General features: G+C 54.4%; 3 protein-coding genes across 6 annotated transcripts in view; 2 read left to right on the top strand and 1 right to left on the bottom strand.

The window, feature by feature from the left end:
• Positions 1 to 12,948, bottom strand: part of RFC5 (replication factor C subunit 5) — a 96,996-nt gene extending 84,048 nt beyond the window's left edge. Inside the window, exon 1 of the mRNA XM_071816199.1 lies at positions 12,945 to 12,948. The gene's annotated coding sequence lies outside the window, so the exon portion shown is untranslated. The remainder of the gene's footprint in view (positions 1 to 12,944) is intronic.
• The window catches only part of KSR2 (kinase suppressor of ras 2), an 86,485-nt gene extending 72,940 nt beyond the window's left edge, over positions 1 to 13,545 (top strand). For 2 of the 4 annotated variants that reach the window (XM_065851902.2, XM_065851900.2), the window contains 4 exons: positions 2,716 to 2,847; positions 5,462 to 5,591; positions 6,375 to 6,508; positions 8,671 to 13,545. In XM_065851902.2, the coding sequence (XP_065707974.1) occupies positions 2,716 to 2,847; positions 5,462 to 5,591; positions 6,375 to 6,508; positions 8,671 to 8,677 (403 nt within the window). In that variant the 3' untranslated portion in view covers positions 8,678 to 13,545. Of the gene's footprint in view, positions 1 to 2,715; positions 2,848 to 5,461; positions 5,592 to 6,374; positions 6,513 to 8,670 lie in introns of those variants that run through there. The other 2 variants (XM_065851903.2, XM_065851901.2) reach the window with 1 other exon arrangement.
• Positions 13,546 to 21,901: 8,356 nt separating this feature from the next.
• The window catches only part of NOS1 (nitric oxide synthase 1), a 78,619-nt gene continuing 73,320 nt past the window's right edge, over positions 21,902 to 27,200 (top strand). Inside the window, exon 1 of the mRNA XM_071815926.1 lies at positions 21,902 to 21,992. The gene's annotated coding sequence lies outside the window, so the exon portion shown is untranslated. The remainder of the gene's footprint in view (positions 21,993 to 27,200) is intronic.

Genomic DNA, 27,200 nt, shown 5'->3' with positions numbered 1-27,200 from the left:
GATTTGCAAGGCTGGGCAGAAATGAGGAGTGTTTTGCTAGAAATATTAAGAAAATAGGGAAATTCCTGTCCTGAGGTGTGGCTGCCATGGACCGCTGGTGGCACACGTGTCTTCTGCTGGTGGAGAGCAGCAGTCATTGGTCACCATGAATTTTGAAGCAGTGTCTGCAGGTCTAATTTCCCTTCTGAGGGTGTTGTGTTGTTGTTTTTTGGTTGGTCTTGTTTGGGTTTTTTTTAGCTGTTCCTGGTTTTCTGAGATGGAGAAGAATGATAAAGCCCAGGTTTGGGTCCTTGGAGGCTTGTGTGGCTGCAGGACCAGCATGTATGGAGAAGGGAGCCAATTTTTACAGGTCAAGTTAAGGATGGTGATGTTGCTTCAGGTGTGAATGAGAACTACAAACTGGCCTGTTCTCACTGGCTTAAAAATCCTCCTTGCCCTCCTAGAGCAGGGTCACCTTCAGTTTGTGGAAGCACCTGGCACAAGTTTGCAGTGTCCGTCCGTACCATGACATGCTTGTCCTGCCAAAAAATGAGATGGCTGTTGCAACTAAAATACCTTCTGCAGAGACTTCATAATCCAGCATCTTATTTTGAGGAAATCAGATTTATTTCTTCCTTATTTAAACATTGTTTGGCTTGGTAGGGCTGCTTTGTAATTAGGAGGAGCATGGGGTGGGTCTTGAGTAATCCGAGGAGCATTTCTGCTCTTGCTTTTGCCTTGGGGCGGCTCGTCCTTGGGTGGGTTTGCCAGACGCTTGGCCGGTTGTGCTGCTTTCTGCTGGTGGAAGCGGCTGGGTCAGTTCTGGAGCCAGGCAAACTTTTGTCACGAAACCTCAAATTGCTGCAATTGAGCCGCGCTTGGGATTGCGCTAAAGCTCAGCCTTTGTTGCTGGAAGCTCGTAAACCTGCAGCTGTGTGTTGGGGTGTACGTGAGCTTTGCTGTGGGACGGGACTGGGCTCGGAGGGGAACTGCGGAGCCAAATCCCCTCCCTGGAGCATCCCTGGGTGCCGCTGCTGGGCTATCTCAGCCCTTGAGTGAGCACAAATAAAAGCCGCGGGTGGAATCCTGGCCGTGCTGAGGGCGGCGGCGCAGATCTGAGCGCTGCCCACCACGTCCTGCTCCCCGCTGCCCGCCCGAGGGTGGACACCGCAGACACGCAGCGAGCTCCTCCGCGTCTCTCTGATTGCCCCAATGCTTAATGCCGGCTTGTAATTAACAGACGTGCAGGGCTGAAGGGGGTGACGGGAGCCAGCTGGGGAACTGAAAGCCTCCCCCCTGTGCCAAAGTGCTTTCGGCCCCAGCTCCTGGTGACCGCAGGGTCCGTGTCTGGCCGGAGGTGCTGATTGCAGTGGTGGCTTCGGCACAGCAAGGTGACAAGGAGCCATTGAGTCCCTGGGGGGGGTTACGGAGGCTCAATCACTTAATTCCCTGGACAGGCAGTGTCCTTCCCTAGGGAGGGGGTTCCTCCTCTGGGGGTGATGCTGGAGGACAGGTGCAGTTTCATGATCCAGACTGCATCATTTTGGGATTGTACACGATGTGTGCACGCAGCCACAGTCCATCCAGCTGTTTGTGGTGGGAGCTTGTCATCCTGCCTCGGGGGTGGATGGAGATACTGCTGCCTGGATGGTATTCCCTGGGCTCTGGGATTTTGGCCCCAGGATGAAGTTCAGGGGACAGGTGACCTCCCAGCCATCCCTTCCCCATATGTGTCACCGCCTTTGGGAGATCATCAGAGCATAAACAGGGAGAAATCCCTTGGTACAAGTCAGTGGGCTGATCGTTCTCTAGCCTGACATGACATGGGACAGTTTTTGTTACCTCCTGCAAAACTATGCTGCTGAATTTGGGCTCAGACACGTGATCAAGCTGCTTAATGTGTTACCACCATCGGTGGTCCCTGCCTGGGGACCCTTTTTGTGGCAGTGGTGCATCCCAGGTGCCTGCTGGAGGGTGGGAAGGATGAAGAAGCAACTGGTATCTTCCTCAGCTCTTGGCCAAAGGAGCCTCATGTGTTTGTACCAAGCAGGGGGACCCTGAGGATGATAAAAATACGGCTGAGGTTAGCTGAGGGGCTGGTGAGTGCCATTAAAGATGAAGTGAAATATTTGGGTGGCAGCCTGAGATTTGATAGCAACATCACAGCGAGACTGGCCACGATGTATCGTGGGATGGGTGATTGTGACAAAGCCAGACTGCTCCTGCAGGTGATGGGATGGGAGGATTGGACACCAAGGTGGGCTGGAGGGGCTGTTTGGGGTGAAACAGCTGAACACACTGATTTCCAGGTGATTATTATAGGATGGGTTTGGTCAGAAGAGACCCTTAGAGATCCCCAGTCCTGCCTCTTGCTCACATCAGTTCAGGTGCCAGCACTGGTGGGATTTACCCCTTGCTCTTGGAAGGTGTTTTGGTGTGATGGTCACAGCGAGGGCCCCGGCAGACCCTGTGTCCCTATCACCAGCCTGGCAGAGCCAAAGCTCCCCCTCACCACCGTCCTGTGCCCAAAATGTGCCCTGCTGCCTGTCAGGGACAGGCACAAAGTCACCCTGCTGGCATTTCTCAGAGCAGGGTTGAAACTCAGATTTGCTAGGATTTGTAGGGAAAACCAGGCTTAAATGTCCTGAGGAGAGGGTGGGAGGGCTGGGAGGCTGCTCACATGGTGGCGATGTCCCCTGCTGTGTCACCCACGGCTTTGGCTCCACGTTTTGGCAGGCGAGAGAACAAGCTGCGGATCCAGAATGGCTGGTTGTGCCACCTTGCCCCCGAGATCATCCGCCAGCTCTCGCCAGACACCGAGGAGGACAAGCTGCCCTTCTCCAAGCACTCGGATGTCTTTGCCCTGGGGTGAGTCCCTGTGGCGGGGAAGGCGGGTGGATGGCAGAGAACCAGTGCGGTTGTGTCATGTGTGAGCTGCTCTGAGCAGCCGGGAGGGGACAGGGACACTGTTTGCTTGCTGCAATGCCAAGGTGATGCTGCCCATGGGAATCCCCATCGCTGGGCTCAGAGCAGTTTCCTGTTTTGAGAAATTTTGAGTTAAATTCCCCTCAATCACTAAATCCTCCTGTTGTAGCTAGAAGGGAACGGAGTTGGTGAGGGGCTGGAGCACAAGTGTGATGGGAACGGCTGAGGGACCTGGGGGTTCAGCTGGAGAACAGGAGCTGAGGGGAGACCTTCTGATCTCTGAACTGCCTGAAAGGAGCTTGGAGCCAGGGGGGTCGGGCTCTGCTCCCCAGGAACAAGCGCCAGGAGCAGAGGAAACGGCCTCAAGTTGCGCCAGGGGAGGTTGAGGTTGGATGTGGGGAACAATTTCTTCCCCCAAGGGCTGTGGGGCATTGGAACAGGCTGCCCAGGGCAGTGCTGGAGTCACCATCCCTGGAGGGTTGGACAGACGGACATGAGGTTCTCAGGGACACAGGTTAGTGCCCGGTTGGGTTAGTGGTTGGACTCGATGATCTCGAGGGGCTTTTCCATCCAAAACGATTCTATGATTCTATGACCAGGGTGTCTCCAGGCAGCAGGATCCAGAGCATCCTGGGGATGCAGTCTGGCAGAATCTCTCCCCTGCATCCTCCTGGTGTGGGTACCAATGCAAAGATGCTCTGGATGCAGACGTTGGGGATGCAGAGGTGGGAACAGATGCCAAAAGGCCGAGAAGAGGAGAATTGATGAGTCTCTTTCAGTGATCCGGCTCATCGCTCCTGCCGGTTATCTGAACACAAACAGGAGCCCAATCGCCCTGATCAGACCTTTCTGGAGACAGACGTAGGGCTGGGGGTTTTACCCAGCAGATTAATTTTCTTATGGACACCTTAAAGGCTGCGGGGATTAGTGCACATGGGGCTGTTATCAGAGGCGATATTTCCATCAAAACCGCAGTAATTAAAGCTGAAATGGTCTCGCTTTCCCCCCCCCCCTTCCCTGAGGTATAACTTTAGCGCAAAAATAGAGAAGTAATTAAAGGATTGTATTGAGCAAAGTGAGAGTCAGTTACTTAGACTCAGTTTTTCCTTTTTTTTCAAGTGTAAGCTCTGCCCTTACTTAAAGCATGAGTTTCCTTAAAAGATTAAAAGATTTTCCCACATTTTCTCCCCTTTCTTGTTTCTGCTGCCCTCGGCTGAGCCCGGGAGGCTCAGCGATGATCCGGAGGGTTATTGCCATCACTGCTTCCCCTTAGGGATTTGAGGATCAGCGACAGCAAGAGGAAAAGATCTTTTAAAGACTCTCGAAGACAGCAGAAATGTTAAATTAAAGTGTGTGTGAGGGCGGTGGAGAGTGGGGGGGCTGAGGCTGGTGATGTGCGCTTGCCGAAGACTGAGAGATCGCAGCAATAATTAATATTATAATGGATGTGTGGTCTTCTCATGCAAAAGGAGATGGAGCAGCAGACCCCTCTCCGTAGCACCATCCATATCCCGGGAAACACAGCCCAAAGATTTTGGATGCGCCTCAAAGTGGGAGGGTGAAAAATCAAGTCCCAAACCTCCAACTAGAAATTTGAATTGAGCTGCATTGGGGGCACTGAGGCACCTTTGAAATCCTCACTCCTGCTGGAGCACCTTGTCCTGTGCCTCCAGGACCTGCCCCTCTCCAGCCCCCGATTGCTCCACACCTGCAGCACCAACAGGCACCTCACATTATTCACATTTTTTCAGATTTACAGCCAAAATGTGCATACTTTTCCAAAACTGGGAAGGCTGATTTCCAGCATCAGGAACCCCCCTATCCAAGAGTGATACTTCATTTATCAGACTCCCTCCATCAGATTTTTCCACCTTAATGCCGTTTCAAGCCCATGTCTTGCTGCTTTAACCAGCCGTGATGCCATCCCTGGAAGGGAAAAGCAGCTCCAGGGAATTTGCCTTGGAAATCGGGGCCAGCGCTGTGGGAGTCGGGGCTCATCCAGCTCCGGGTGCCAGAAAACAAGGATGCAGAACTCCCAGGCGGTAGCGGGGGTGGAGAACCGCGGGGGCGGCCAGAGATCGGCCGGAGATGCCTTCATTTTGGGATATTCCCTTGGATTTGGGTGTCCTCACGGAAAGGAGGGGTTGGCTTAGCGCTAAGAGCGGTGCAGCAGCAGATGGCCGCAGGTTCACGTGTGCCATCATCCGGTGAGGGCACCAGGGATGGTTCATGCCATGGCTTGGATGGATTTTTTGCATCTTGGAGAGCTTTTTTGCAGAAGAAAAAGGGAAAAGTCAGAGCGAAAGGGAATGCTCAGGCTTGTCCTTCCCTGACACTCAGTCGATAGCCTCAGTTTCCCCATCGGGAAAATGGAAGAGGTGCTATCTCCATAATGAGGGCTGAGCACCTCTGGTGTTGTATCAGGTGTGAAACATTTCATTGATTTCGGTGATTTTGGAGCAGGCAGAGGTGGTGGATGTGAATACAATAGCCAGATGTCCCTGTCCCACCCCCCTGGAATGTCTCCCCATTCCCTGACCCCACTGTCTCCCCACAGCACCATCTGGTACGAGCTGCATGCACGGGAATGGCCCTTCAAGACGCAGCCGGCAGAGGCGATAATCTGGCAGGTGGGAAGAGGGATGAAACCCAACCTCAGCCAGATTGGGATGGGCAAGGAGATCTCGGTAGGTTTGGGGGCAGGCGCTGGAGCCCCGTGGGCATCGGTGTGCGGGGAGGGGGAATATGCCCTGGGTGGAGGGTTCTCTTGGAAAAGCACTGTGCTGCCCACGATCTGTCCCTCTGTCCCCAGCCGGTGCGGCTCAGTCCTACGCCAAGTACCTTCCCGCTTTGAGAAATTTTGAGTTAAATTCCCCTAAATCACCAAATCTTCCTGTTGTGTCTAGAAGGGAACGGATCTGGTGAGGGGCTGGAGCACAAGTGTGATGGGAGCGGCTGAGGGACCTGGGGGGTTCAGCTGGAGAACAGGAGCTGAGGGGAGACCTTCTGATCTCTGAACTGCCTGAAAGGAGCTTGGAGCCAGGGGGGTCGGGCTCTGCTCCCCAGGAACAAGCGCCAGGAGCAGAGGAAACGGCCTCAAGTTGCACCAGGGGAGTTGAGGTTGGATGTGGGGAGCAATTTCTTCCCCCAAGGGCTGTGGGGCATTGGAACAGGCTGCCCAGGGCAGTGCTGGAGTCACCATCCCTGGAGGGTTGGACAGGCAGACATGAGGTTCTCAGGACATGGGGCAGTGCTAGGGGTGGGTTATGGTTGGACTTGATGATCTTGAGGTTGTTTTCCACCAAAATGATTCTATGATTCTATGCTGCTGTGACACCAGCATCAGCCCAGCTTGCACATCCCCTCCACCCAAGGATGTGGGGTCCTGTCAGGGTGGTCATTGGGTGCGGGAGTCATGGTGGGGCAGGGACTGGCCAGGTTTGCTCATGTGCTCGCCCCTGCGGCTGCAGGACATCCTCCTCTTCTGCTGGGCCTACGAGCAAGAGGAGAGACCCACCTTCACCAAGCTCATGGACATGCTGGAGAAACTGCCAAAGCGCAACCGTCGCCTTTCCCACCCCGGGCACTTCTGGAAGTCGGCAGAGTAAGTCCCTGTCACTCTGCCCGCACCCCCTAAGACCCCAAGGTCACGGCTGGTGGTGGGGGAGCAGAGGGCTGAGCTGTGGGTACATTTGATGCCAGCTGGGTGGGTGGGAAGGGTGATAACAGCGTGCTGTACCCATGCCACTTTGTCACTGCAATGCTGGCTGTTCTCGTTGGGGTGAAAAAGCCAGTGACAGTGGCAGGAGAGGATGAGGAGGAGTGTGGCAATGTGCTCCACCAACGCTGGGAGGAAGAAGCAGGGTAGATCCAGGGGCGGGCTGGGCCGAGGACCTTGGGGACATCTTCTTTTGGGACATTGGCCGGGGCTCCAGTGCCTGCCTGTGTACAACACTCACAGCAGTTTTCCCTCCTGGAAAGGTGGTGTTTCCTTCTTTTGCCCAGATTATTCACTGGGGGGGATTCCTTGATCGGGGTCCCTCCTCAGACCCATAGCCTGTGTAGCCATCACAGCTTCCAGCGGTGGGAGAAGAAGAACAAGGTCTCTTCTTCCCTGGAAAGAGCTCGTGGTCAAATCCTGCTCCGTTTCATTGCATTGGCTTAGTCACATCCCCCTGGTGCAGCGAACGCAGCGTAAATGGGTCCCCGATCAGGACTTTGGGATCTGGCCTGGTGGTTACAGCAGGCAAAATGCTGGAAAATCACTTAGAAACTCATTTTCTTCTCTTGAATTCATCATAGTGTGACAAACAGGACCAATGCGGAGGCTGCGTTCACGGGGGGGATTTTTCCATCTGGTGTGCATCCCCAGAATGTGGAGGCTGGAAATGGGGATGGAGGTTGGGAAGAAAACGGAGAGAAGTGGGGATGCTTCAAGCATCCCTTTTGGACCTGGAAGATGTCGATTTTTCCTCCTGTATCTGATAACCAAACTTCCTCAATTCCTCATTTGTGCAGCCTCAAGGTTATAGGCACAATGGAAGCTGCTGGAGTGTCCCCTCCTATCCCTGTGTGCTTGGGGCTCTGGGGAACAGCACAAAGTCAGGGTCAGATGGCCCCCAAATCACCCGGAACATCAACCGTTAATCAGGAGGGAAGTTAATTACCAATCCGTGCTCCGAGCAGTCACCTGGGTGGCTCCAGCAGCCACGCAAGGAACCTGCAGGTTGATGAACCCCGAAGCAGTGGCTGTGTAATTGCTCGGCTGGGCTGGGGAAGGTTTTTGCAATCACCGAGCCACGCTCTGCCTGCCACCAGCTTGGGCTGCCCCACGGCTTCCCTGTAATTACTGGCCCCTTCTTTGGTGAGCGTGACAAGAGGGAGGATGCTCCAGCTCGGCACTCGCTTCCCATCCCAGCTGCCTCCGTCTTCAGGGACTCGGCTCCGGCCTCTTGTTCCTGGCATTCCTGTGTTAGTTCCTGGCATTCTGCTTGCCCAGATGTCTGGGCTGTGGCACTGACGGCTCTGCCATCCCTGCTTGAAGGGGACGGGGTAAAAACCCTCTGGGGTCCTGATGCTGGGAGAGCCTGGAAGGGCAATGGAGCTGGGGAAGGGACTGGAGCACAAATGTGGTGGGAGCGGCTGAGGGACCTGGGGGGTTCAGCTGGAGAACAGGAGCTGAGGGGAGACCTTCTGATCTCTGAACTGCCTGAAAGGAGCTTGGAGCCAGGGGGGTCGGGCTCTGCTCCCCAGGAACAAGCACCAGGAGCAGAGGAAACGGCCTCAAGTTGCGCCAGGGCAGGTTGAGGTTGGATGTGGGGAACAATTTCTTCCCCAAAGGGCTGTGGGCATTGGAACAGGCTGCCCAGGGCAGTGCTGGAGTCACCATCCCTGGAGGGTTGGACAGACAGAGATGAGGTTCTCAGGGACAAGGGTTAGTGCCAGGTTGGGTTAACAGTTGGACTCGATGATCTCGAGGGGCTTTTCCAACCAAAACAATTCTGGGATTCCATGATTCTGTTCTATGGGGATGAGGTTTGTGGTGCCTAGCAAGCGCTTTACCCCTCTAGACAATGCTAAACCTGAGAGCTGCCAGTGCCAGGAAAACCAAACCAGACTGCTGAGAAGGTGCACGGCTTCGTTTGGGGCCAGCCCCATGGCAGAGCCATTCAGGGAGGCTTTTTGCCATGGGTTGCCCTGCAGAATCTCCCGGCGCAGTGAGACAAAGTGCCCAGCACTGACTCTGTGATATTGTGTTGCTTCCAGGCTGTAACAGGAGGAGTTAAGGGACGGTGCCTTCCTCCCCCTGCGCTTCTCCTCTTCATCTCCACTTCCCACCCCGCGCTATGGAGGAGCAATGGGCGCCGTGGGCCGACGGCACGATGAGGACAATGCCGTGATGTTTCACCCTGCGGAGCCTCTGCAAGGAGCCGAGCTGGCAGCCGAGCCCCGGGACACCCGGCTGCGGTGGGATGGGGACAGAGGGCGGTTTCACATGAACACGGGGTCAGATCTTGGGCCGATTCCCCTCGAGTAGGGGTGGCCCATGGCTTTAGTGCCACCCCAGGGCTCCTCTGATCCCCATCAGCACAGTCAGTGCACCTGATGCTCACTTGGGGAGGGGTTGTTTTTTGATTCTCGGTGGGTTTATTTTATTTCCTTTATTACTATTATTATGATTATTTTTAATGAAAAAAGGGGGAAACGTTGCTGATTCATGAGTTTAGCGCTGGAGCCTGCTGGGGGCCAGGGAGTGCCGCTGCTATTAGCTGCCACCCGCGGGGAAATGCATCTGCAGAGCCAGAGCTGGAGGAGTCCAGCTCCCCCGGTGCCTCGGCAGCCCCGTCACGGGCAGCGCTGACCTTTCACAAGTGGCTTCTCTACCTCCCGGTCATACCCACTTATGTCCCCCACTCGGGTCTCCCTCTCGCCAGGGCGCATCTCTACATTCCTGTTAATTTAGCACATCTAATCAGTGTGAGCCGTTCCCTCTCGCTCCCCCGTGGCACGACGTTGCTCTTGGCTTTGACCCTCACTCCTGAAGGCAATGCCAAAGCCCTGGTTTGGGGATGCTGTGGGGCCAGGAAGAGCAGGAGTGGCTGATGTTGGGGTCCTTCTCTGCTCCCATTTTCTTCCCTGGGCTCATTGCCGGGGATGTGGACGGGCTCTGGTTGTACAAAGTCAACATCTCCCTTCCCAGCCCCACACATGGGAGCCGGGGCCGTCTCAGCATCCCAAGCAGCTGTCCCCAGGACCAGTTTTCCCTGCATCTTCATCTTCCATCAGCCAAATCCCAGATTTCCTCAAAAAGATGCTCTTCGGGCAGCATCTCAGAGCTGGTGTTGCCATCTGAATATTACCATGTGCTGGTATTTCCCTCTCCCCCTCAGCTCGAACGGGCCCCTGAGCCCGTTAGATGAGTTGTCAAGCGACAGACGACAGCAAATTGCGTTTTCAGGCCTTTATTGAGCATAATTGCTTGACAGGAACCATCCTGAATAATTCAATCGCAGTCTAAGTTAGCTTTAATTTGGAGACATGATGAGGCTCTGCAAACTTAGCCAGCCCTGGTTTATTTGCTGCTCCTCTAACTCCCTCTCGCTGACGTTTGAACCACTTTAGCATAAGTAAATGAAGATTAGAAACCTAATTGCTGCTAGGGAGAGATGTTACTTTAATTGTGGGGGTGTGTAAGAAGGTGCTTTTATTTCTTAAAATGTGCGCACGTGCATATGCATAGAAGTGGAGGTGGGCAGGAGCAGGGGGTGAGTTTGACCTCTGGGTTGCTCTGGATGCATCTCCTGGTGATGCTTTTGGGGCACTTTTTGTGCTGTGTGGTCACATCTTGCTCTAAGATGTTTTGCACGAAGTGCGAATGAGGAAGAATCACCCACATCTGCTTTTGATGCTGAGGCCAAGTGGGACGAGCAAGACAGGGCAGGCTGAGCCCTCGTTTGTGCTAATTGTCCCCTGCACGGGGCGGGTTGGGGTCCCCTGGGTGTGATGCTGCATCATCCTCATCCCAAAGGATGCTCCGCGGCTTCTCACCCTCTGCCTCCTCCACATCCCACCTCTTCCTTTGCTAACACAAACCAGCTTCTTCATCCCACCCCAGTGAAGTCCTCTGCTGCCTGTTCTCCCCGTCCCACCCCTTCCCTCCTCATCCTCTGCACATGTGCGCACGTGTGCCATAAACGTTGCACTAAAGCCTCAGAGGCTCTCTGAGCTTTCACCGATGCCTTCACCTGCCGTGGTCCCGGGGTCTGTGAGAGGGAGGACAACCCCATTGCTAGAGGTCTCAGCTGCCGGGGAGGCATGGGGAGGTCACACCATGAAATCACCAGTCCTCAAACCACATTCAGATACAGCAATTGCTGTAGAAGGGTGGTGTCCTTCTCACTTGGTGGTTTTAGTTTCTAAGTAGGTGTGAGCTTCCCAGGAGAGCAGTAGCAAGTGGAACTTGTTGGGAGGATGAAGGAGGTGATACTGTGGATGATGCTCAGCACCAGGGGTGGCAAAGAAATGTAGCCTGGTAGACGTTGTGCAGATTTATGGTTTAAGGTACAGTGTCCATCTTGAAAGACTTGTGGATTTGCTCCCTGTGCCCCAAGCCCTCTGCTTGCCTGGAAAGTCTCACGTTAACTCTCTACAACTGCCTGAAAGGAGGCTGAAGCATGGATGGTGTTGGTCTCTTCTCTCAAGTAGCCAGTGATAAGACCAGAGGAAACGGCCTCAAGTTGTGCCAGGGGAGGTTGAGGTTGGATGTGGAGACCAATTTCTTCCCCCAAGGGCTGTGGGGCATTGGAACAGGCTGCCCAGGGCAGTGCTGGAGTCACCATCCCTGGAGGGTTGGACAGACGGACATGAGGTTCTCAGGACATGGGGCAGTGCCAGGGGTGGGGGAATGGTTGGACTTGATGATCTTGAGGGGCTCTTCCAACAAAAATGATTCTATGATTCTACTTTGACCTATCTCCCCATGGGGTCTCGCCAGCTGTTGGCAGAAACCTGCTCTATTTTATCGGCTGAGACTCAAGGAAACAAGTGAACTGATGAACCCCTTGGTTTGGTGACTCCACGGTGTCAGGTCCTCACCAGGAGCATGGGGCTCTCTCCATCAGCCTTGGCCAAGTGTTGCTGCCCTGGTTTTTGGGCATCTGAAAGGAGCCAACTGCTCCTAGAGCCAACAAATCTCGCCAACTCTTCCCTCATCTCCCTCCTCCTTCTCCCCCCGTTTCCTCACCATAACGTCTCAGCCAGGCTACAAGCAGAGCCGTCGCACAATAGTATCGATGGAAAAATAGCTGCCCTGCATTTATCATAAATTAGCTCAGAAGAGCAGCTCCTTCCCTTCCATTCAGCACAGCAACGGTTGTTTATGCAGCCGTGTTATTTGCATCATGCCTTCTTATTTTTGAAAGTCTCAATTATTAAAAAAAAGCAAACCGACAAATCTTACTTTTTATTTTTGTTATTTTTTTCTTTGTTTTTTTGACTTCAGCTTTGTAAAGGTTTTTCTTTTCCTTAGTTTAAAAATATCCAGCCCTTCAGTAGGGAGAGAATGTGGGAGAAGCTCTCCACAATGCCCTCTAATAGGAGATCCGAAGGAGCGAGAAGGTCCATCTGGCGGCTCAGTTTAGCTGCGGGAGCTGGAGGGGACACAGGGGCTATTTCCAGCTGCGCTGGGCGAGAGTGGAGCCGCTTTTAGCCCACTGGTGTTTTGAGCAGCAGCTTGAGATATAGAGAACCATCCCCAACCCTGGGTAGATGTGCTGGGCAAGGGGCTGGAGCACAAGTGTGATGGGAGCGGCTGAGGGACCTGGGGGTTCAGCTGGAGAACAGGAGCTGAGGGGAGACCTTCTGATCTCTGAACCGCCTGAAAGGAGCTTGGAGCCAGGGGGGTCGGGCTCTGCTCCCCAGGAACAAGCGCCAGGAGCAGAGGAAACGGCCTCAAGTTGCCCAGGGGAGGTTGAGGTTGGATGTGGGAACAATTTCTTCCCCAAAGGGCTGTGGGGCATTGGAACAGGCTGCCCAGGGCAGTGCTGGAGTCACCATCCCTGGAGGGTTGGACAGACGGACATGAGGTTCTCAGGACATGGGGCAGTGCCAGGAGTAGGGAAACAGCTGGACTCAATCTTGAAGGGCTTTTCCAACCAAAATGGTTCCATTATTCTACATCCCTGGGCTCTGGCAGTGGAGCAGCCACAGCGATGCTCTCTGGCCCCATTCTCCAGCTCTCAGCTGCTCCACCCCTTTGGTCACCCTCTGAAGCTCTTCCCCGAACTCCCCAGCCCCCGACCTCCCTGCTGCCTGAAGGATTTTTTCCAGCATTTCCATGTTGCGTGGGGCTGGTTGGTGACGGAACAGCTGGTGCTGCACGGCCCCATAGCACCCTGTCCTCCTTTGGCTGCTAAATGATATCCCCTGGTCCTGCTTCTGCTTTTTCTCCCCACCTTTCCCTGCAAATTACCCAAATCCTTGCTGAACCACAACCAGCCAGGTGGTTCCCAGGGGTGATGAGGTTTGACCCGGTGCTTGACCACGGCAGGAGCCAAGATGAGCAGGTTCCGCCGGGTTTAAGACAGAAATGAATGTCCTGGAGGTGGAGGAGCTGCCCAACCTTTGGTAGATGCCATGGAAGGGTCGGTGCCTACTTGGTCTCTTTGGCCATGCCAAGGTGAAGCGGGATGTCTTGGCGACGCCGTCTGCACCCCCGAGTGCCGCGGGGAGCCCTGGGTCGAGCCCATCGTGGGCTGGCGCTCCACTGGGCACCTTCGCTTTCCTTCCCCCTTTCTTCACCACTTATTTATTTTAATTTATTTTAATCTTTTTATTTTTGCCAATAGCGATTCTTCGGGAAGCTTGGTCAGCTGCAAAAGCCTTCTTAATTTCTGGTCCCTGTAAAGTATGCTGTTACATTTTCTTGTACATAAGGTATATATAAATATATATACATATCTCTATATGTATGTATATAGATATATACATGTATAACGAGCTCTAAATCCTGTACAGTTTCAAACTGAACTTGGTGGCCTGCTTTGTTTTCTCTGTGTTAGTTCTGACTGTTGCAGAATGAGCTGACTTTCATTTCCCTTTTCCTCTTTCCCTTTTCTTTTTATAAATATATACATAAAGATATATATATATATTTTGTTGTCGTTGTTGCAAAACTCTTGTCACTGGAAAAGAACAGTTGATTCTGGTGCAAAAAAAAAAACCCAATATCACCCACGAACCAACAACAAAAAAATGGCTGAGAAAAGCACGATGGATCTCCCCGATGTAAATTTGTACAGTAACATTTATAACGTTTTCTACACTTGAAGAAAGTATTTATAATTTCAGCTGTCTGACTGGGTGTGAAGCTCTGTGACCTGCAGAAACGGATCGCCATTTGTTCCCGTGGTTTCTCGTGCAGTGTTTGGTGAGGTGACAGTGTATGAATTATTTATGCCAATAAAAAAAAGAAGAAAAACACGCCAAAAAAACCCCACCTTTGAAAACCATTGCACCCCCGTGCTGCTCCGTGTCCCCTGCCCTCTCCTTGCTCTGCATCCTAGTGATGGGGAATATTTGTCCATGGGGGGGTCTGGACCACTCTCCTCCATCAGCATCTCATCCAGGGATGCTCAGGGGAAGACACGGCGCTGCCGAACCCTCTTTGTTTCTCTCTCCATGGTGTCAGCCCTTTGGGAACAATAATTCACATTTGGATGGGAGACGTGGCAGCCGAAAACATGGCAACTGGGAAAATTATGGGGTAGTCAGAGGATAAATCTCTGCTGGGCGGAGGGGTTGGTGCTGGGGTGTGCCGGGGGGATGCTCCTCCGCAGCCGGGTCCCCACGGGGACGGCTGAGCCTGGTGATGAAGCACTGGAGGATCCTCACATCTGCCACTTTATTTGTTTGCTTCTCTCATGCTGTTTTACTGGGGGGGCACCATAAATCTGTAAAACAGCCCATCGGGAAGCAGCAGCCGTGGCGCTCGCTTGTGGTACCCGATGGCAGGAGATGGAGAAGAAAGTTGGGGAAGGTTCATGGCGCTTCCCCCTGCCCCCCCTTCCCTCCTCACTATCACTTGAAAGGTAAAATAATGATGGCTCGCCATTAATAAACCATGAACACTCAACACTTCTCCTGTCGAGGGCTTTTCATCTTCCAAAGCCTGCAGGAGGCGGGGAGCAATTAGACCAGGCTCATCCCGAGCAGGGAGCAGCAGCGGGGCCAGCCGGGGGATTTTCCTGGAAGGGATGGGGAAGGCAAGGCCGGATGGAATGGGGCTGCTGTGATGGGGCACGGAGATCCCAGAGCAGCCAGAAACAGGAGATTTGGGGGTAAAGAGGTGCCCTCACCATGCTGGGAACTTTTCCAACCCCCCCACTGCCTTGCGAGCTAAATGGGACGATGGCTACATCACAGTACAGCCACACTCTCTCTTCACATCTCTCCATATGTGTGATAAACAGGGGGTTAAACTCTGCTGGTGGCTCCCTGGGTGTAAATCTGGAAGGCTCCCACTAGTCTGGAGTGTAACTGGTTAGCACTGGTTGTTCCAGTGCTCGAGGGACAGAACTGCTAAATGAAACGATGGTGGCAGTGCCGAGATCCTGCTGAGCCCAGCTCAGGGATGCTGAGCCCAGCACAGGGATGCTGAATCCAGCTCAGGGATGCCAAGCTCGCTCCTGGCTTTGTGGCTAACGAGATGCCAGCACCAGGCTGGGGATAAATGTGCAATATATCCCCAAAACAGCCTGAACAATAGCCGTGGTGGATTACAGGCTCCTCTGAATATGTATCTGCATATATATATGCGTGCGTGTGTATGGGAGAGCCACATGAATACGTACACGTGTCTGTAATCTCCTTCTTGCCGTTGATGAATCATGAGCCATTAATATTTCACAGGGAAAGAATAAACGCAGGGATTGAAAGAGGAGCTGAACCCCCAGGACGTCATCTCCAGCCCTCCTGCCGCTGCTGCCGGGAGGGCCCATGGGGACTCAGGGGAGGCTTTGCTCCCACCCGGGACTGGGTGCCAGTGGCATCGGCACAACTGGGGTGCAGCCCCCCAGCTGGTGTGCAGGGGTGCAGTCTGCAAATGGAGCAGTTTGCTTTGGGCTAGTGACTCTTTCGGGGTCAGTAATGTTGGTGGAAAAGAGCAGCAGGGGGCATCTGTGTTTTCACTGGTGTGGTGGCTTCAGAGCTGTCCCCACATGTCCTGGGTACTTCTTGGGTGACCCACCCTCTCTCTGGACAAATGGGGTTTTGTACATGTGTATCTCCATGGAATCATAGAATAGTTTGTGTTGAAGGGCCCTTCCCAGCTCCCCCAGTGCCCCCCCTGCCATGAGCAGGGACATCTTCACCAGCTCAGGTTGCTCAGAGCCCCGTCCAGCCTGGCCTGGGATGTCTCCAGGGGTGGTTCATCCACCACCTCTCTGCCCAACCTGGGCCAGGCTCTCACCACCCTCAGGGCAACAATTTCTTCCTCATGTCCATCCTGAATCTCCCTCCTTTAGTTTGAAACCATCACCCCTTGTCCTATCACAGCAGTTCCCTGTCTGTCCTTGAAATAAAGCACATGCTGAAGCTTTTTATTGACTTAAACTTAAAAAACAATCAGATATGTGAGCACCAAGATGCAACACCTGGCTGTTAGAGCTGTATGCTGGCCATGAGCTCCTGCTGGCCCTGGGGACCGCGCTGTCACCTCAGGGATGGCTCCAGGCCGGGTCGGCTGCCGGCAGGTTTGGGTTCCCCTCTCCGCTCTGCACCAGCAGAACTGGGTGAAAAAAATCCTGGCAGGGAGCCGAGCCCTGAGCCTGGGGGGTGAGAACCAGTGGTGGCCCCCGCCAGCGCTCTCATCCATCCCAGCCCCACACTGGGAGGGCTCAGGGGGGTTTGCAGAGCAGGAAAAACGCTGCCAGTTAATGCAGCCAGAGTCAGGACGGGGCTAGTGAGGGTTCTGCATCGCTGGCCTGGACCATCCTGCTGGTGCCGGTCCCTCCCAGGCTGGTGCTGCCCTGGCACAGGGGGGCTGTGGCAGTGCCCCACAATGGGGCATTGTTCAGCTCTTGTAATTTATGTTTCCTCCCCAGGCTCGCCTGGGCTTTCTCAGGAGCCTCGATGAGCCCTCGCTGCTGCAGCACAGGGCTGGTATATTCCGGGGGGTGAGCTGAGCCTCCCACGGCCACCCCAGCAGGGACTTGGGGGGGTCCTGCCTGGGTGATGCACGTGTGGGCACAGGATGGGGAATAAAGCCCAGCTCCAGCCCTTCGTTAGAGCTTGATTAGCTCATCAAGGGCTGTCCTGCCCCAGGAGCAGGACACGCTGGGACAGCCCGAGCCTGCTCCATCACAGATGTCCCCAGGAGCATCCCGGGGGCTGTGGGGAGCCCCGGGCAGGTGGCTAACAATTCACAGACTAATTAGCCACTTCTGTCATGGCCACTCACCCTTTAACAGGATTGCTGCTCTTAGCTGGAGCAGAGCTGATCCCGCTTTGCAGAAAGACCCAGCTCGTTAGCAGGATTAATGCTGGCCAGGGCTATAAGGGAGCTGCCCGGCTTCCCTGCTGTGCTTTGCCCTGGGGTTTCCATCCTCCCTGCCCAGCTGCTGGGGAAGGGGCTGCCCCAGCCCCGCAGTCCCTGCTGTCCCGTTACTCAGCAGATTCCCTTTCCTCACCTCTATTTTTACGCTGCTCTCTGGGACAGAAACCTGAGCCCCTGCCTTGCCCCGTGCCCAGAGACACGATGTGAGCTCCCGCCTGGATCCCAGCACAGGACCCTTTCCTCCTGGCAGCACTGAGAAGGAGCAGCGATTCCCAATTCCCAGCTTTTTCGCCCTAAACATTGCACCTGCAGCTTCCCCTGAGGGTTAAAGAGCCGCGTCCTCGGCAGCACCAGGTAGAAAAACTGGCTGAAGGCTTTCCTGTGCCTCACAGCTACTTATTTTGTGTTTTACTGGGACAGGGTGGCTTTCTGTGTCTGTGCTGCAAATCCTGGACTGGGGCGGGTGGGGGGTGTCAGGGCCCCCGCTCGCTGTTGAATGCTCTGTGAGGTCCCCATGGTGTAGAAGTGGGACCGCAGTGCTGATGGTCCCCCTGGGAAACAAGCCTGCAGCTCCGAGTTTGTGCTGGGACACACCTGGGTGGCATTTAGGCAGCCGGCACCTAGAGAGCTGGAGGAGAAATCATCCCACTGGGGCACGGGGTGATGTTTTTGGGCATGTTGGGGTGCTGGGCATCACTGCAGGTCTCCAGGGGATAAGTGGAAGACCCTGTGCCCCCCATCCTAAAGGCAGCCGTGGGACAGGGATGCTCTGTGGTACCTGGTGACACCACGTCCGCATTTCCAGCTGGTGGAGAGAAACAGCCAAACAACCTGGTACCATGGGTGAGCCTTCGGCCTCTTCTGCCTCTCTCCTCTGCCAGAAGCCCCATTTTTTGACCCTGAGCATGAAAGCAAGTGCTTCTGCCCACATCACCCCCTGCACAGGCAGGGCAGGGGAAGGCCTGGGACAGGGATGTTGTTATACAAGGTCATGCAGAAACTCTAGCAGCTCACGGGCTGTTCAGGTAGAGATGTGAGGAAGAAATCGTCGAACCTGAGGGTGGTGAGAGCCTGGCCCAGGTTGGGCAGAGAGGTGGTGGATGAACCATCCCTGGAGACATCCCAGGCCAGGCTGGACGGGGCTCTGAGCAACCTGAGCTGGTGAAGATGTCCCTGTCATGGCAGGGGGGGCACTGGGGGAAGCCAGGAAGGTCCCTTCCACACAAACCATCCTGTGATTCTGTGAGGGGATTTGTAAAGGTCTTTTAGAAAATCATGCTCCATAAATACCTTCTTATCTCGGGGGCTTTTGCAGCACTGGGTTTGCTGGCTGCTGTGGCCACAGGCACCTGGGAATGGCCCAAGCTTGGGGACCGTCTGTCCCCCTGTGGCTGCTGGCACCATCGAGTCCACGTTGCAGCACCAGGCTCTGGTGGCCTTGGCTGCTAACCTGTGATGGGGGGGATGTGGGAGGGGACAGTCACTCCCAGGCTCGTGGGCGCTACGATTTGAGCGGTGCCACTGCGGCGGCCAAGCCCGGGTTGGGTTTCACCCGCTGCCGGCTATTTTCAGGCCTGCAAATCCGATGAGTGATAACGCTTGCGACTGCATGCGTGTGGGAAAGTTGTTTGCTGAGCAGCAGGTCTTTCCTCAGCCTGGCCGTGCTGCTTGCTTTGTTAGAATCTAACATTATCTTATTTTCAGCTGCTTGCTCCATGCAACCCCTTTTCCAGCATCCTGGCTGGGTACGGCTCCTTGCTCATCTGTTGTATGGGGTAGAATTTTCTGCTCAAATTAGGCCATAGCATCCCACCCCGTGGTGACAGGTCCCTTTTCCCTGTCCAGAGCCCCAAAAATCCAAAACATTCAGCTGTTTCTGAGTTCATTTTGCATTTACAGCAGCTCATCCACACTGGTGCCTTGGCTCTGCATTGGTTTTGTAGCCTACACATTGCGATTCCCATTTGCTCCCCACATCCATAGGGACGGGGGGAGGCTCTGGGCAGTCAAGGTGCTGGGAAGGAGAAGGTTTTGGCCTTGGGGATCCCTTGTTCTGCAGCTGGGGAAATGCTCTTGGTGGTTTCCCCCAGGTCCTGCCCCTGGGCTTGTCTTGGAGCAAACCTGCCTTGGGTGCTGGGAGGAAAATAAATTGCCCCATTATTTGCATTTTCTCCCACACCTTAAATACAATGCACCTGGCAGGAGAAGGGCCCCTGAGTGCTGGTTGCTCACATCTGGTGGGTGCAGACTCAGCCTCCTGGGGAGCACCGTGGGACTGTTTTTCCCTGGGAACAACACAGGGACTGTCCCTGGACCCAGCGGTGAGTGAGGGGACACGGTGATGGTTTGAGACCCTGGGCTGGGTGATGCTGAATGGAGCTCTGCTGTGGGAATGTGTGCTGGGGTGTCTGTTGTGCTTTTTAAGGGGGGGAATTTGGGGGCTGAATGGCTGGGGAGTTCATGTTAAACTCCTAAAGGGGCAGATGAAGGGTGATGAAATTGGTCTGGAGCACAAGAGTGATGGGAGCGGCTGAGGGACCTGGGGGTTCAGCTGGAGAACGGGAGCTGAGGGGAGACCTTCTGATCTCTGAACTGCCTGAAAGGAGCTTGGAGCCAGGGGGGTCGGGCTCTGCTCCCCAGGAACAAGCGCCAGGAGCAGAGGAAACGGCCTCAAGTTGCACCAGGGGAGGTTGAGGTTGGATCTGGGGAACAATTTCTTCCCGCAAGGGCTGTGGGGCATTGGAACAGGCTGCCCAGGGCAGTGCTGGAGTCACCATCCCTGGAGGGTTGGACAGACGGACATGAGGTTCTCAGGACATGGGGCAGTGCCAGGTTGGGTTAACGGTTGGACTCCATGATCTTGAGGGGCTATCCAACCAAAACGTTTCTATAAAAACTGTTGCAGAGGCTCAAAACCCTCTTACCTGTGGAAATAAAGTGGGGAAAGCAAAAGGTTTACCTGCAAATGTTTGGGAGGCTGATAAAATAGCAACTGCCACTGCAGGAGCTGCTGCCTGTGCTGCATCCCTCCAGATCTCCTGTTCTGCCGGAGATGTCCAAGCCCCTTCTCTCAATGCCTTTAGTCAATTATAAATTTTCCTGTAGAAGGGTGCACAGCACCATTTTCACCTGTTTCCCACCTTGTTTCTGTGAAGCCGGTTGATGTGCAGGGTTGAATTCTGCTTCTCCTGGGAAGCTGGAGCTGGGGATGTAAAGGCAGAAACACTGAACTGCCCCAATGCCTCTGCTGCAAGGCGATTGCTCAGAAGTATTTTGTATGGAGACTTGTTGGTAAAACGTCCCTGGTGCAGAGCAAAGGGGACTCACCAGCTTCGGAGGAGGAAAACACCGGGTTAAATTGCTCACAGCCAGATCAAAGCGGGGTTTTGCAGGTGAACGGTGAGCAATGGGAGGACGTGCAGCAGAACACCCCTGCTCTCGAGAGCAGCATCTGAGTCACCTTGGGATGGGAAGGGCTCGTGTGAAGTGCAGCAGGGACCTGCTCGCTAGGTGTTGACAGCAAGCAGGGCAGGATGCTTTCAAAACTATTTTTATTTTACAAGGTTTGGGTTCCTTGGGCTTGAGCTGAGGCTTCTGGGCAAGAGAGCCACAGCCATGGTGCAAAGCCAGGATCAAGTGCACCCCTCCCTGTCCAAGCTGGAGGGCTCTTGCTTAGGGTTAAAGTCTCTTAAATTTAAAGAAAATAGCAAATTTCCTCTGCACTGGTCGAGCTGGGGAAGCTCAGGAGCTTTGCAGCAGCCGGACCTGATCCTGAATCAAGGTGCAGCTCTCCCATTGCTGGTTAGATGCCGGATGGGGAGATTGGAGGGCAGAGAAGACAATAGTGTCCTTGGTGATTATTTAATCTCAAAGCACTGGTTTAATTAATGTAGCAACTCTTGGATGCATCCTAATTCTCTGGACACCCCTGACTTTGCACCACGCAGGGGCTGGAACCGCTGCAAGGAGCCTGTGTGCACCTTTCTGCTCTCCCTCGCTTTGTAGCTGAGAAAAAAATCAATGCAAAACCCTTCGAGATGCCCGGAAAGACCCGTTATCTCCTGATCGAGCCGGGAAGGTGAGGTTTAAACAAAACCCCACTGCTGCGTCAAGGACGAGAGCTCCTTGCCTGCTCTGCTGGGGCTGGGCTAACAAACCAACTCCTTCCTTAGAGACATATGTAATTCCTTTGGTTTAAGGCAAAAAGACCCTTGCTGTGGTGTGGGAACACCAAGTCTGTGACTTGTTCTGCTTTGCAAAGAGCATTTTGCAGAGGGGAAGGTCCTGGTCCCCGTTCACATGTCCCCGAGGGGGACACACAGCCTGTTTCTACAGCACTCAGGCTCTGCTGGGCTTTCTCCTTCTTATTTTTTCCCATTAATTGTGAGTTTTGAACCTAAATCTGTTGCTTGCTCTCGCTCTTACCCTCTTTTCCAACCTTACCAGTTGCTCTGAGGGAGAGACAGACCCCAAACCACTAAATGCCCGAAAACTGGCTGAAAAAAACCCCACAGCTTGTGCCATTAGGCGGCTTCCACCTGGGGAAGTTAAAAGTTATTGAATAACCAAACTCCTCCGTCAGCTGTCAGTTGCTGCCGCGGACACTCCGTGGGTATTTTGGTCACCTAAAACCAGGAGCAATGTCCCCCCTTGTCCCAACCCTGGGGACCCCAAGGGGACACCCTGTTTGGGGTGATGGGCAGCGTGAGTCCTGGGAGGCGCTGGCCATGGCCTGGGGAGGAGACAGGGACACCGCTGAGGGCGAATGCCACCGTGGGAAGCCGGTTGTGGCCGCGCAGCCGGCTCAGCACCGAGCACGCAGCCCCCCTGCAGCTCCCCCTGTGCCCCCCCGCCGCCCGCTCCACCGCCGGCAAAGCCCTTCGAACGGCTCCGGAGCGATGGAGTCGGTCTGTGCCTTTTGTTTGCTCTTGCTTTTGGGGCTGAAACCCCGCGGGGGGGACAGCGAGGGCCTCGGCCAAGCAGCATCTGCGGCGGGGGCGAGCAGGGCACAATGCCTGGAGCTCTGCGGACACAAGTAAGGATGGGGACACCTGGGGCGTGTTGGGGGGGAGGATGGGGGTGGATCTGAGTGGGGTGTGGGGGGGTGAATGTCTTTGGGTCCCACCTAGCTGGGAAGTTTCCAAGCATGGGGACACCATGGTTTGTTCAGGGTGGGATTGTGGGGGTCAGCTTGTCCCCACTTCCCCATCCCCTGATGTTCCCTTAGCCCAGAAGGGATCACTTCTTGTCTCCAACTCTCCATGAGCATCACTTGTTACATCCCTTCTCCCAAGGAACAAGCGCCAGGAGCAGAGGAAACGGCCTCAAGTTGCGCCAGGGGAGGTTGAGGTTGGATGTGGGGACCAATTTCTTCCCCAAAGGGCTGTGGGGCATTGGAACAGGCTGCCCAGGGCAGTGCTGGAGTCACCATCCCTGGAGGGCTGGACAGACGGACATGAGGTTCTCAGGACATGGGGCAGTGCCAGGAGTGGGTTAACGGTTGGATTCTTGATCTTGAGGGGCTTTTCCAACCAAAATCATTTTATGTTTGGCCTTTGCAGGGTGGGTGGGGGCCGGTGCTGTTGTCACCATCCCTTTGGCTGGAGCAGGAGATCGGCAGCTCCTCCAGCTCAGCGGGTCAGTTGGTTGAGGTCTGCAGGGCCATTTCATACACTGGAAGCCTAAAAATGCCCCGTATGTGCATCTTTTGGGACCTTTAGCTTCTCCATGCCACAGGCTGGTGAGGTGTGCTCTGCTTTGATTAACCACGGCAAATTATCAGCACATGGGTGAAGTGACGTGGGGCACAGAGGGGTGGCCGTGGGGTCTGGAGGAATAAAAGCAGCTGGGTGTGGGGTGGGAGCCCCCCCAGCCTGTGCAGCAGCTTTTGCAGGGAGGCGTGAGCTCCTTCCCCCATCCAGCAAGAGCCTCATCCTGCAAACCGCGTCGGCACACAGCTGCTCCGGCTTCCTGGGAAGTCCTATTGATGCCAAAGCAATTCTGAGCCGGGAGGGGGGGGAAATGACTGAAGTTATCCGGGGCTGCGTGCGGCTGCAGATGCGGGGTCCTTACCCACCCCCCCACGCACGCTTCTCCTTGATTTTTGGGGAGGGATTCGGAGACTGTGATCAAAAAGCTGGAGTCGTCGTCCATCTGCTTCTGACAACCTGAGCGCTCACTGGCAGCTTCTGAATTCAGAGAGTTGAATTCCTCAATAATTAGAGGGGCTTTTTTTGCAAAAATAAAAAAACCCAAAAATCCATCTGGGCTTTTTAATGATGGGAATGAAAAGCCAAGGTGGGTGTTGGAGGGGGGCAGGTGGATTTTCAGCCTTAGCAACCCAAATCTTGAAATATTACATCAGTGCCGAAGAGGTGTAATTAAGTAGGAAACAAATGAGCCCAGCTAATCTGTTTTGCTTGTTTGAGCTTAGCGGAGTGCAGAAAACAAACAGAGGTTGAATGATGAATGAGACTCTTTTTTTAAAGGGTATTTCTTTCTTTCAGCCCCGGGGGGTTTTGGGATGTGGGTCAGGAAACTCGGCCGCTCTCCCCCGCGGCTCGGAGGCCACCGGCCCGCGGCAGCTGAGGCCGAGTGCCGGCGCTCGCCGTTTGCCCGTTTCTTGCTTTAATTGGCTGCTTTGCCGAGCTGGTTCCCTTGGACACGTTCCCGGAGGGATGGAGATGGATCTCCACGCCACTGTTCCATGCACGGGAGGGTATCAAAGCCGTGTCCCCGCGGGTCATCGTGCCCTTTAGCGTGGGTTCCATTGCCATGTCCCGCCCCCCCACCTTGGCTGCACCCCAGGAGCTTCCGTGTGTCCTCGGGAGAACAAGTCCCTGCCCGAGGTTGTCTTTTGGCATAGGTGTTTTGGTTGCCATAGCACAGGGAACTGATGCTGTCAGTGCATCCTTGGGGATCCCACAGCTCCCCATCCCTCCTGCTTCCTCCCCAGCCACCCCATGAGGGACAGGAGGATGTGCCCCCAGCTGTGAAGCCACTGGCATGGGTGACGTTTCACAGCCCTTTGAACACCCCAAAGGGTTTTGGCAGTTTGGCAGCCTGATCTGGGTGAAGAGGTCCCTGCTTATGGCAGGGGGTTGGACTGGATGGGCTTTGGAGGTCCCTTCTAACTCAAACTATTTTATGATTTTATGACTGTGCTGCTGCTTCTCGGTGCCCAGCTCTACCCCTGCTGCCTGCATCTTCCCCCTGCTTCGGGGCGGCCGTGGTGGGGAGCAGGGCTGGCTGCTGTTTGTTTGCTCCGTGCACTCGTGTGCTTTTGGGCTCCGGCGGTGGCACGAGGTGCCAGGAGCAGATGGCAGCCATCGGCCGGGCTTTCTCTCAGATCCCTGTGGCTCCTGGCACCGTGCTGGGCCGCGGCTCCTGGTAACCCCCTCGCTCCCGTACCGCTCTCCGGGGAAATAACTGGTTTGTTTTTTCTCTCTTCTTTGAGAACGTTGCATCTAAGCCCCCTCTGTGACCCACTGAGGAGCGTCTTGCTGTGATTTACAGTGTGATGCTCTGTGCCAGGGACCAGAGGGGACCTGGTGTGGAAAGGGTTTGTGTCACAGGCAGATGGGTCTGAACCACTTGTCCACCAGCCCGTGTCAGCAAAGACCCTGTTCCCCCCCACACACTCTGGCCAAACCTTCCAGAAATGTTTTTAGAACCAGAGGAAATGGGCAACTCTCTTGACCCCAGGGAGGGTGGGTGACCACGTGCCATGGGGAGGAGTGGGAGTTTGGCTGGATGGGAGAGGGCATGTGGGGTCCTGGGGGGCTGTTGGTAAATGGGGTCACCCCAGTCTGGCCACCACTGTGCTGGTGCTGAGGCCCTCCCTGACCCAGGGTACACATCTTCCCGGGCTGCACTGTGACCCCATAATATTGGGATGCTCCCAGTGAGCCCCAAATTATTGCACGGCAGAGGTGATGCTCCCAGTGAGCCCCAAAATATTGCACAGTGGAGGCGATGGTTCCAGTGAACCCCAAGATATTGAACAGTGGAGGGGATGCTCCCAGTAAGCCCCAAAATATTGAACAACAGAGGGGATGCTCCCAGTGAGCCCCAAAATATTGCACAGTGGAGGGGATGCTCCCAGCAAGCCCCAAAATAATGCAGAGTGCAGGGGATGCTCCCAGTGTGCTGGTGGTGTCTGTCCTTCTCCACACCTCCCCAAACCACCCGTGTGCTTCCTTTGCATCTGCACTTTTGGTCCTGCACCTTTAGGCTGCTTTAAAGCTCTTTGCCAGGGTTGTGTCCCCAGCAGCCCCCCCTTGTCCCCACAGCAGGAGGATGCTGAGCCCCCCTCAACACATCTGCCTCTCCCCCATGTGCCCCCCAGCCCTGCCCTGGCCTCACCTCACCCCCCGCCAGCCACATCGCATCTCCTGCCCCCGGAGGGGCTGGGAAATTGGGAAAAGGCCAAAATGAAACAAGTTTTCCCCTCCCCTCCTGGGTGACAATTTCAAGCCTGCAGGAGCTCGGTGCCCGCCAGCCGGCTCCTGCATCCCACAACCCCCCCGAGGGGAGTACCAGCCCCTGCTTCCACCACAACCAGCCCAAGCATTTGCTGTATTATTATTTTTATTATCACTATTGTTATATTTTTTTAAATCTTGTCTTTTCTCTGCGATGAAAAGGCGGGTGCTGTTTATTCGCCAGTGCCGCGGTCGGCTGCCTTGTTTCAGGCGTGTTCTGGTTCTCTCCAAGTAATAAGAGCATCTCTGGAAGAGAAAATTGAGCAACTCAGTAGCAGGCGGTGTCTTCCTCACCGAGTGAGGGTGTTTATCCTCCTCGTTTTGTTTCAGATGAATAAATTTGCCAGACAGCAATGATATTAGCCGCGTCTCGAAGACTTTATCAATTTGCAGTTGTCTCTCCACTGATAGTTTTTTATTGAACTGTCTGAGATGATTTCCAAAGAGAGGACTGCAATTTAAACTATTAAGTAATTTGGGAGAGCAATTAGTGTTAATCTGGAAACTCCCTGTGTTGCTCCCGAATAAATCAACCTCTCCATGAGAGCCACGCTGAAAGAGCCGGGGCTGATTTATGCAAAGGGGGGTGTTTTTGTTTGGGAAAACAACAAGGAGCAAGTTTCTTGCCTGGAAAACGTTAATGGGATGATGTTGTGGTTTGGAGGGTGTTGGGGTCCAGCTGGGGGGATGCAACATATGGACTCAAGTTGCGCCAGGGAAGGTTGAGGTTGGATGTGGGGACCAATTTCTTCCCCAAAGGGCTGTGGGGCATTGGAACAGGCTGCCCAGGGCAGTGCTGGAGTCACCATCCCTGGAGGGTTGGACAGACGGACATGAGGTTCTCAGGACATGGGGCAGTGCCAGCGGTCGGGGAATGGTTGGACTTGATGAGCTAGAGGGGCTTTTTCAACCAAAATTATTCTGTGATTCTATGATACTACAGGAGATCATGTCAAAGGCCTTGCTAAAGTGAAGTTATGCAGCTTGCACTGCTTTGGTCCACAGAGCCCATCATCTCACCCAGGAAGGTGATCTGGTCCATTGGCCATGATTTATACCCAACAAATCCCTGCTGGCAGTTCCCAGTGCCTCTCTTGTCCATCATAGATGGAAACAGCTTCCAGGAGGATTCGCTCCATCCCCTTCTCAGACAAGCTGAGCAGGTTGAGGTTCCCTAGATCACTCTTGCTGGACAATGGGTGACATTTGCCTCTGTCCTGTCCTTGAGATGTTCCCATGGTCCCGAGCATCGCCCAGCGACAGCAGCATCCTTGGGCGAGGACAGAGCCGGGAGGGTGACGGCAGCCCCGGCAGAGCAGATTGGCCATCCCAGCCCTCCTCTCCCTCACCTTGCCTCTCTCCTCAAGGTCAGCCCAGGGAAGATATTTCTGTTCGCAGGGACTATGACGGCATCTTGCGAGCAGCAGCCTGGAGAGCCTCCGCCTCTCCTCTTTGGAGCTATTGCAGTTTTCTGGTGGCTGCCAGTTCCCCATTCCAATACCTTCGTAATCCACTAAGGGACCTCACATCTCCCTTTCTTTCTTTTTTCTTCTTTTTTCTTTTTCTAAAACAATTAGCTTGGCTCAAGCCCTCTGCAATACATCAATTAATACAAGCTGCGGCAGTAAATTAAAGGGAAACAGGAACAACTATGCTGGGATTAGGTCACTGAAACTATAAACTTTGGACCAAATCAGATTTCCTTGGGAAGGGAAATGGACAGCAGTGATATGTCAAGTCCTGAGATGAGACAGGCTCAG

Source organism: Patagioenas fasciata, chromosome 17 (assembly GCF_037038585.1).
Source record: "Patagioenas fasciata isolate bPatFas1 chromosome 17, bPatFas1.hap1, whole genome shotgun sequence".
Classification (NCBI taxonomy): domain Eukaryota; kingdom Metazoa; phylum Chordata; class Aves; order Columbiformes; family Columbidae; genus Patagioenas; species Patagioenas fasciata.
The sequence above is the reverse complement of the archived record's forward strand: the minus strand, read 5'-3'. Positions and strand labels throughout refer to the sequence as shown.